Source organism: Punica granatum, chromosome 6 (assembly GCF_007655135.1).
Source record: "Punica granatum isolate Tunisia-2019 chromosome 6, ASM765513v2, whole genome shotgun sequence".
NCBI lineage: Eukaryota > Viridiplantae > Streptophyta > Magnoliopsida > Myrtales > Lythraceae > Punica > Punica granatum.
The window spans coordinates 12839482-12848502 of NC_045132.1; the positions used below are offsets into that span (position 1 = coordinate 12839482).

At 50.7% G+C, this 9021-nt stretch overlaps 1 protein-coding gene across 1 annotated transcript; it reads right to left on the minus strand.

Moving 5' to 3' along the window:
* Positions 1 to 2400: 2400 nt before the first annotated feature.
* On the minus strand, positions 2401 to 3687 carry LOC116212160 (extensin-like). Its single transcript, XM_031546732.1, has 2 exons — positions 3091 to 3687; positions 2401 to 2601 (listed from the first exon to the last, which is right to left on the minus strand). The coding sequence occupies exons 1-2, from the start codon at positions 3685 to 3687 to the stop codon at positions 2401 to 2403; spliced, it is 798 nt and encodes a 265-aa protein (XP_031402592.1).
* Between the last annotated feature and the right edge of the window lie 5334 nt (positions 3688 to 9021).

Consider the following 9021-nt stretch of genomic DNA (forward strand, 5'->3'; position numbering starts at 1 on the left):
TCCTTCTTCCGCCGTGTGGCCTATGGCTACGCCAACACGCGAGAAACATCTTCTACATAGATAAATCTTACACATCGGCGATCACAGCCGAATAGCGCAGGATTGAGGTCCAATTGTTGAGCTCCTCATTTTCCTGCGCCGGGCGGATGTGAACTCCTGAAGGAATCTCCTCGGTGACGGCGTACTCCGTTGGCGAAGCATCAGGCATGTTGTCGGGGTCCGAGGAAGGGCCGTCAAGGGTGCTCCCGATGATGAGTGGAGGTCGGGGAAAGAAGTGAGAAAGTGGGGGAACTTGCATGCCCCTGTTGAGCCTCCCATAGTGCGTGGCGAGGCGGTGGAGATGGTTGCCCCGCGGGCTTCAATGATTTCATGTCAGGAGGGGCGAAAGCCGAGTCCCCTCCTATGCTTATACTCTTCAACTTCGATGGGGCGGTTGATTCCTTGCTCGCGCGCCCCAAGGCCGGTGCCGGGGATGTAATTGTGGCGCAAGAGGACATTCCCTATCATGCGGTCGGCGCGGGACGGTCCGACCTCTCTGTAATCCCAAATGACGGAGATAGTCTCGAAGGAGTGGAAGGGCAGGTTTTCATCGTTTCCGACGCTGATGTAAGGGACCGTCGTCTCTTTATAAATGGCGTAATCTTCTTCTCCTTTGACCGTGATAATCCTCTCCTCAACGATGAATTTTAGCTTTTGATGCAGGGAGGAGGGAATGGCGCCGACCGAGTGGATCCAAGGTCTCCCGAGTAGTAAGCTGAAGGCGTTCGGGATATCCAGCACTTGGAATGTGACGCTAAAAGAGCACGGGCCAACATCTATGAGGAGGTCGATTTCCCCATTCACCTCCCTTCGCGAGCCATCGTAGGCTCGGACCGCTGTCTTACTCGGGCGGACGCGGTTGAGATCTATGTTCATCTACTTCAACGTAGTCACCGGGCATACGTTGAGTGCAGAGCCGTTGTCAATCATGACTCGACCGATGATGTGGTTGTTGCACTTGCAGACAATATGCAATACTCGGGAATGCGTGCATCCTTCAGAGGGGAGCTCGTTGTCTGAAAACGAGATGGTATTGGAGAAAATGGAGCTGATGGTTTCCTCCATCCGGTCCGGAGACGTCCCCTTGGGGACTTGTGCAGCCGTTAGGACCCGCAGGAGGGCTTCCCTATGTGGTTCCGAGCTGAGGAGGAGGGCCAGCAACGATATGTGGGCCGGAGATTTGGCCATCTATTCCACTACCTTATACACACTTGCCTTGATGATTTTCATAAAGGCTTCAGCTTCTTCCTCGGTCACCCTCTTAGGCGGAGTGCGCAGGACTCCGGGTATCACCTCTGTTTCCGCGGCGGGTGCCTTTCCCTTGTCTATGACTGCCGAATTCTCATATACCCGTCCCGAGCGAGTTATGCCCATGACGCCAAGTTGTTGCTCGAGGCTTCCAACACTTCCCTCATAGGTCCAGGGGACCTTGTCGTCCGAGTATGGTTCTCGGGTGGGAACATCTATGATGAACAGGGTAAGAGATGCGTCAATCCCGGTGAACCTGACTGCAGCTTCTGCGGAGACGTACTCAATTACAAAGGGAGAGGGGCAGCCTTGCTCGCTTTCGCCCTCCCCTGATGTGCATATGGGGATCATGTTGATGGAGGGCCCCCGAGCCGGCCCATGGTCGGGGAGGGGATTAGCTTGTACGTTCGGAGATCTTACAGCATTGAATACGAGCTCCTTCGCATCAATCATCTCCTGGATCATCTCCCTTAACCTCCAGCAAGTGTCTAGGGTATGCCCTGGTGCCCCCCGATGGTACTCGCATTGCTTGCTCTGATCTTGGATGGTTGGATCGAAGTTCGAACCGGGCGCTATTGTCCCGATCTTGCCTGCGTGGCTGCGGTTGCCTGCACCGCCCTGTTGACCTTGCAGGGGCGGGAATTGTTGGGTTGGCTGAGAAACCCTCGGAGCCGAGGGTTGGTATTGAGGGGCTTGGGGTAGAGTAGGGGCATAGTGGTGGACGACGGGTGACGGCATCGTAGGTGGGGGTGGAGGCGGTAGTGCGGAATAGTAGATCGGTTGGGTAGGGGGTTGAGGCCGATATTGAGGTGCATGCGGGGCGTAGGAGAGAGCCACGGGAGGTGCAGACGTGAAATTCATCGAATATTGGGGCGCCGGATGTGCCGGGTTGACGGCGTTGACTGTTACCTCTTTCCCTCTTCTTCCGATAGACGACGTTGTCATTGTAGAGGCCTTCTTCGAGGATTCTTCTCCTTTGCTGGTGGGGCCCTCCATCCTGCCGAGCCTGATTCCTCAGTCGATCTTTTTCCCAGCCTCGATGAGGTCGGAGAACGAAGAAGTGTGGGCCAATAAATGCGAGTAATATACTCCTCTCAGCGTGGAGTGGAACATCTAGATCTGTTGTGCTTCGTTGATCGGAGGGATGTGCTTCGCCACTTGGGCGCACCATTTGGTGGCGTATTCCTCGAATCTTTGGCCTTGTGCCATCTCTTTCATGCTCAGTTCCAATAGGGTCGGAGGCGTTTTTGCACAGTATTGGTATTGATCGATGAACTTCCGGAAAAGGGCCGCCCAAGTAGGAATGTCCTCGGCCTTCAGAGACATGAACCAATCAAGGGCGGATCCCGATAGGCTGTCTTCAAATGAATGAATAACGAATTCCTCGTGGTCCTAATATTGTAGCATCTTCCCTTGGTAATGGCGGAGATGGTGCTGCGGATCTGTTGTGCCTTCGTAAATCCTGAACTCCGAGATCTTGACCTTCGTTGGTAATCACATGCCCAGGAACAGACTATAGTCACCATAGTGCGCATCGGGTCGAGTATCACTTGCCCGCAGGGCCCGTATCGTTTCTTCCATCCTCTTGAGTCCTCACTCCTGCTCGGTGTCAGCCTCGGCGAAGAAGTGAGTCGGTGAGGCGAACTGGGCCGAGTGAGTCGGTGTGCCCTGTTCGTGGAAAGTGGTGTTTATGGGCGGCGTTGCTTGGTAGGGAAAGTTGGTGTGAGGTTGTAGAGGCGGGTAGGAGGGAAGCTCTGCGGCTTGAGGGTGAGTCGGAGCAGGTGCGCTCGGCGCCGAAAAGACCATCGGCGGAGGGACAGTATAGATCGCGGCTGGGGCCGGTATGGAGACAAGTGGAGGTGCTGACGGGGCCTGTTCCGAAGACAAGAATGTTGCTGGTGGAAGAGGGACGGTTGTGGGGGCCGGTGGCGGCGGAAATGGACTGGTGAAAGGGTGAGCCGTGGACGTATGCAGTGTTGGCGGCGCGGGGGCATCAAGGTTCTCCGGAATTTGGGTTGGCGGAACCCAAGGGGTTGGATCGACTGTTGGCCCTTGTCCCGGTGGAGGCGTGGAGCTCGAGGATGCGCGGTTCGGTCCTCTGAGTAGGGCGAACAGTTCCGCCATGTTGGCTGTCATGCTCGCAACTAGTTGATTAACCGTGCCTTCGAGTTCCGTGATGCGGGCTTGGTCGTCGGAGGCGGATGACGTCAATGAGACTCGTGGGAGGGGCGCCCCTGAAGACGTCGGGGGCGGGAGATGTGTCGGAGGGGCGCCCGAATACGCCGGGAATATGCCTGCAGGAGTCGAAGGCGGCGGAGCGTGTGTTGGAGGCGATTGAGAATGAACCGGGATCGACGGATTGACTTCCTCAGAGATATCTACTCGGTCCTCTTCCGCCATCCTGAGACGCTAACGAGTCAGGTATTGGTGCGACACCAGTTGCGATTTGCCTGATTCCAAGAATGTGTAAGGACAATGTCGACATTTTGAACGACAAGTACGGAATAAATAAAAGAACAGGATGTCATGAGATGCATGGGTTTTCAAAACGCTAATGTCATTACATTGATTTGATTTGAGTTCCATAGTTTTACAAAATACAACGCACGAAAGAAAAGGAACATAAACGTAAAGCCGACATCCCTTTGCGCTCGGTGGCCGGTTGAGAGCGGCGTAGGTCCGAGCAAGGGCAAAAACGGGCGCGTCCACTAATCCTAGGGGTGGGAGATCTCGCGCGCCCTTGCACGCACTCGGTCCAACTTCGCGCTCAAACGGACCATCTCCCTGTCTAAATGTGCGACTCGAGCGCGTGCTCGAGCCAACTCCGTCTGAAGCTCCCTGTAGTCCGCGACCTCCGCGTGAGAGTCAACAAGCTCGCAATGGAGCCTATCTCGTTCCTCCCTGATGGCCCGTAGCTCTGCGCGCATAGCCGCTTGGGTGGAGCTTTCGGCTTCGGGAGCGGGGGTAGGTGTAGCTCGGGGAGTCGGGGTGGTCTAGGACCGTTGCGGCGACGTCGATCCCTGCGAATAGAACTGGGCCACGTATGCTAATGTGGCTGAGAGGGCCCGCTCTTCGTCGGTGGAATGCTCGGGGAAGTAAAGGCACTGTATGGTGCTTGTACGGACCCGAATGTAGACTCTCGTCGGGCCCCGCATTGCGCGCTTTTGGATCGCGCGGTTGGGAGTGTCCACCTTTCCGTGGGGACGCGTGACGGACACGCGTGAGAGAAGGAGTCGCCACTTATCATTTTACGACCCGAAGGTCGAGGGCGGATAAGTTACCCGGGTCTAGGGGTATGGAACACCTAGTTGTTGTTAAGGCATTGGTCTGTGCGGAACCGGAAAGTCCGTGTTCGGGGGTTCATGTTACGTGCGGGCCTATATCCCGCACGCCCTTTCGGTACTCTGGTTTGCTAGGCTTGCATGTTTTATTATTTACCGCGTGGATTAAGTTGCGCTCGGCTCACACGTTTTGACACCGTAAATTCGATGAATTAAACGATGTCGGTTGAGAAGCCGAGAGAGAAGTAAATCTGCGTGTCAGGGAATTGGTTCACAATCTTGCGTTACAATTCATCGAACCATGGAGGTTGAATCCCTGCGTGAACCAGAACCGCGAGATCTTGGATTTAATTGTGTCTGGGCAAGCATTAGACCGATTCGATTAATTCGACTCTCGGACCGTTCGCTCACCGACTGGAATTCTTACAGAATAAATGTACAAAATAAAATCCTTACAATGCTCTCGAAAACAATAAATACAAATTACAAAAGAGTCGAATTCCAGTCGTTTTGCGTTCGGTTATTATTCCACTCTAACTCACCGTGAGTTTAGGGAAAAGACCGAAGAACTGAAATTCAATGGACGCTCTTACTGAATAGGGCGTTGGACCCTGTGAGTGTTGATTAGGGTGTTGAACCCTGTGCTCGATGATTAGGGTGTTGAACCCTAATATTATTCGGCCTAGGGATCAGGCTCGACCCGCATGGCAAACAGGTGCGGAAAGATAACACGCAACATGTTAATAACAGACAAGGTGTTTGTTATTATCGAGTGTACGTGTTTTAACAAGTTGTTAATCCGGGGTATTTTGGCATGCAAATCCTACCCTAGACAAACAAGCACGTGCCAACGTTTTAGCATTCGGCTTTGTTTTGAGAACTTGACAAAGAGAGTCAAATCTCGTGTGTGTGAATTGCTTTTACAGTTGTTCTGTATTGTAATACTGAATTTCCACTGAATTAGCCAAACTCATGTTTTGACTCTAGATTTGGAATCTAGAATTCCTCCTAACCATTATCTAGTGTTTGGTTAGGTCGAGTGAAAGGTTAATCAGCATTTTGCATGTTTTCTGACAGAGATAACTGTTCTAGTTACCCGAGTCTATGTTAGGATGACAGAAACTCATCAGTTAGATAAGAAAGGCTATGCAGATGAACCTGCACCTGAACAGGTAGCCCATTCTTATCCCGTACTGTAGTGTTTCTGTCATGCTAACCCTAAGGGTGTCGCTGAATTGTGAAAAGACGATTTTGCCCTTTATTTGAAAATTATTTTCAGAAAAGGGGAAACATCGTAGTGCGGGCCACCTCGGCCTGTAGCCGGTGTCGACCAATTCCCTAGATCGTCCAGGGTTGTGCAAGAACCCCGAAAAAGCCAAAGAACCGGTCGATCTGCCCGGAAGTGATCTAGAAAGATCTTCTGTATCCTGACCTGAGCTACATGGAATCAGGTAAAAACTCAAGTTGAGACACAGAAGCCCTTCTCAGACGTCCATGCTACATCGGACAGCGCGTTTCGGATTTTGAAATTGATAAGTTTGGAAAGGGCACCAACGTCATTTGACAACTCATTGACGCGAGTTATCAGTTAATGGCCAATTCGTGTAAACCTTATCAGTGTGAAGTGGGTTTAATCATGTGAGCGTCCCGATTAACCTGTTTGTGGGATTAATGCTTAAGGGTTGTGCCGAATGCATTAATTGTGAAAACGATTCGCGACTCGAAGACCAAGACGATTCCATAAGGATCGAGGATAATTTGGTCCAATGACCGAAACTACCCTCGTAACCGAATGGACCCGAATGAGTCATCGATACCCGAATCCATGCATGCTTTGTTTTGAAAAGACATTTTCATGCGATATTGTGACGATAATGTAAATTGCAAATTACACGAAAGCCGAGAACGGACTCGAAACGGGAAGAGGAAGCCTCATGCAACCCGTACGAGTCTAAGAGGCTCTCGGTTACTTCTCCTTGGAGATAGCCGAGAGGTCCCATGGCCCGAATGGGGTTCCACGAGGTTTCCCCGTCTTGTTTCGAATCATTTCTCGCATGCTTAAACGACAAACATTATAAATGACACGATTTAAACGAAAGTCGGTATTGCCATGATTTGAATAACGCATTCGAACATGGAAACATGCACAAACAAGTTATTTAAGGAATCGATAAAACAATACCGACTTCATGCACGTGAGAAAATACGATGAAACTAGAGAATCGAACTTGGATCGGGTCAAGAAGATCGTTCCTTGCCCGAAATGAGCAAGAGAGCATTCAGTCACCTCGCTTGGAGGGAAACCCGTCAGCTCTTTGCCTTTCCCGAGTCGGGATGTTCTTCTCGACTACGATCCAAGTGTTTCCCGACATGCTAGCATATAAATCAAGGATAAATATGCATGATATAACATGGAAAATGCATAAAGATTAAAACTTGAAAATAAAACATACATAAACCCCTTATAACTCCATAAACGCAACGAGAATGTAAAAGTCCTAGCTCCTCTAAGTCGGGAATGGTCATACCTAGTCCCGAGATGCGGGATGGGACCTTCAAGAGTCGGGTTGGACCGTTGATGGGTCGGGTTTGGGCTGTTTTCCGTTGAACAGACCCGAATGGCACCAAACAGATCCGGCTGGAATGCTGGACAGACCCGACTGGCACAAGTCGGGTCGGACGTCGCCACGGAGGCTCCCGATGGAATATTGAGGCAAGGTCGGCGGCCTTGGGTAGCCAAGGGACCCCTCTATGTGACCGTGGTGGTCGCTTGTTCCCAGAGTTGTCGGGTCGACCCGTACAGTCCTGCAAAAATCACCCAAAACAGAGCACGTCTGGAATTTCGGACCCGACTGGCACAAGTCGGGTCGGACGTCACCACGGAGGCTCCCGATGGAATTTTTGAGCAAGGCAAACGGCTCCCGACTGCTAACTCACCTCCGGAGGTGGCTGTGGTGGTAGTTTTCCGAAAAGAGTCCTGGATCAACCCGATCTACAAGAAAACCGCATAAACAGTCAGAAATTTCGACCCGACTGGGCAGTCGGGCTGTTTCTTCTTCCTGGGGTTAAACCGACGGGTTTTTCTTGGATTTCTTGACTCCTTGACACCCTAGGGTTGTGTGGGGAGGTGTTTGATGGGTTTTGGTAGCTCAAACCGACTTGGAAAGGCTTGAAACCCGGTTTGACATTTTTTACCCGAGAAGGACCAAATCTGTCCAGATTTTGTTCAAGGCTGGTTCTATGGCTTAGAGGCTTCAAACTTAAAATCTAAGTTCAGAAATGGATAGAGGGGCTCGAAAAAATGTGGGATATGAAGTTTGGTAAAGTTTGGATTCAAGCCGGGATGGATTCCGACTTAAGACTTTGCCCGGTTTTGCTTGGTTTTGCTTGCTGGAAATGGCTGAAGCTTGCTGCGGTTTGCTATGGAGTTTGAGAGCTTTTGGAGAGTGAGAAATGCTAGAGAGAGAGTGCTTGAAGGTGTATCCTTAAGTTAATGACTTAGAAAGTATATATAGGCTATTCTTAAGTGCAATTAAGTGGAGAAAAGTGCAATTAAGGGGCATGGATTAGGAGATCCGAATTTGTTTAATGAAGGAAGAAGATATTCTTGCAAGTGGCATTGATGGAGAAGAGATAAAACATTAATGAGCATTGATGGGGGGTTGGAGTGCAAGAATGAAACACTTAGATATTTTAGGGGATAAGTGTGCAAGTTGTCTTCTTATCTTCATGGAGATGAAGAAGACAAAGGAGAGGACACCTAGGGCAAGGATGGGGCGGCTAGGCCTGATCCGTGGGTCCCACGGCCTAAGAGAAGAATCCGGGAGAAAGCTCGGGTCTCGATTGGTCGCGTATTCGAAGTTCGTGGTTCGAATTGAACGTTGAATTGTTGATATGCGCGAGAAAACGGGTTTAATAAGCTTGAGATTGGCATTTTTCATGGAGAAATGCCCCGGAAGCATATGAGGCTCGGAAGCCGGTTTTGCTCATTGCAGATGACCAGAGCGAAGTTGTCCGCTTCTGACAGCATATCTTGTGTCTGCATCTCATGTTGGTCATTTTGACATAAATTGTCAGACAACGTGAACAATTATCCCTTAAGTCGGTAATGCTAACGTGGGGCCGGAGACGTCCTAGGAGGCCGAAACTGGATTTCTCAGGATGATTTCTGAGTTGCTTGGGCACTCCGGAGATTACTGTAATCTCTGTTTGTCGAGATCAAACCTCCAAGGACTTGAAAAGTGTATCTGAGACCTCTAAAGCACTGCTCGGGAGGTCTAGATGAGTCGTGTGATTTATTCCGACGATTCCACATTGAGCCTTGAGAAGGCTAGCATTGTGTAACGTAAGCATTTGGCGTCAAGTTTCCCCAAAGAGGACCTCCGGATATGAATTTCCACTGAAAATGGTCATTTCCGCTCCTTGGAGGTTACTCGGGAAACTAAAAAGGGTT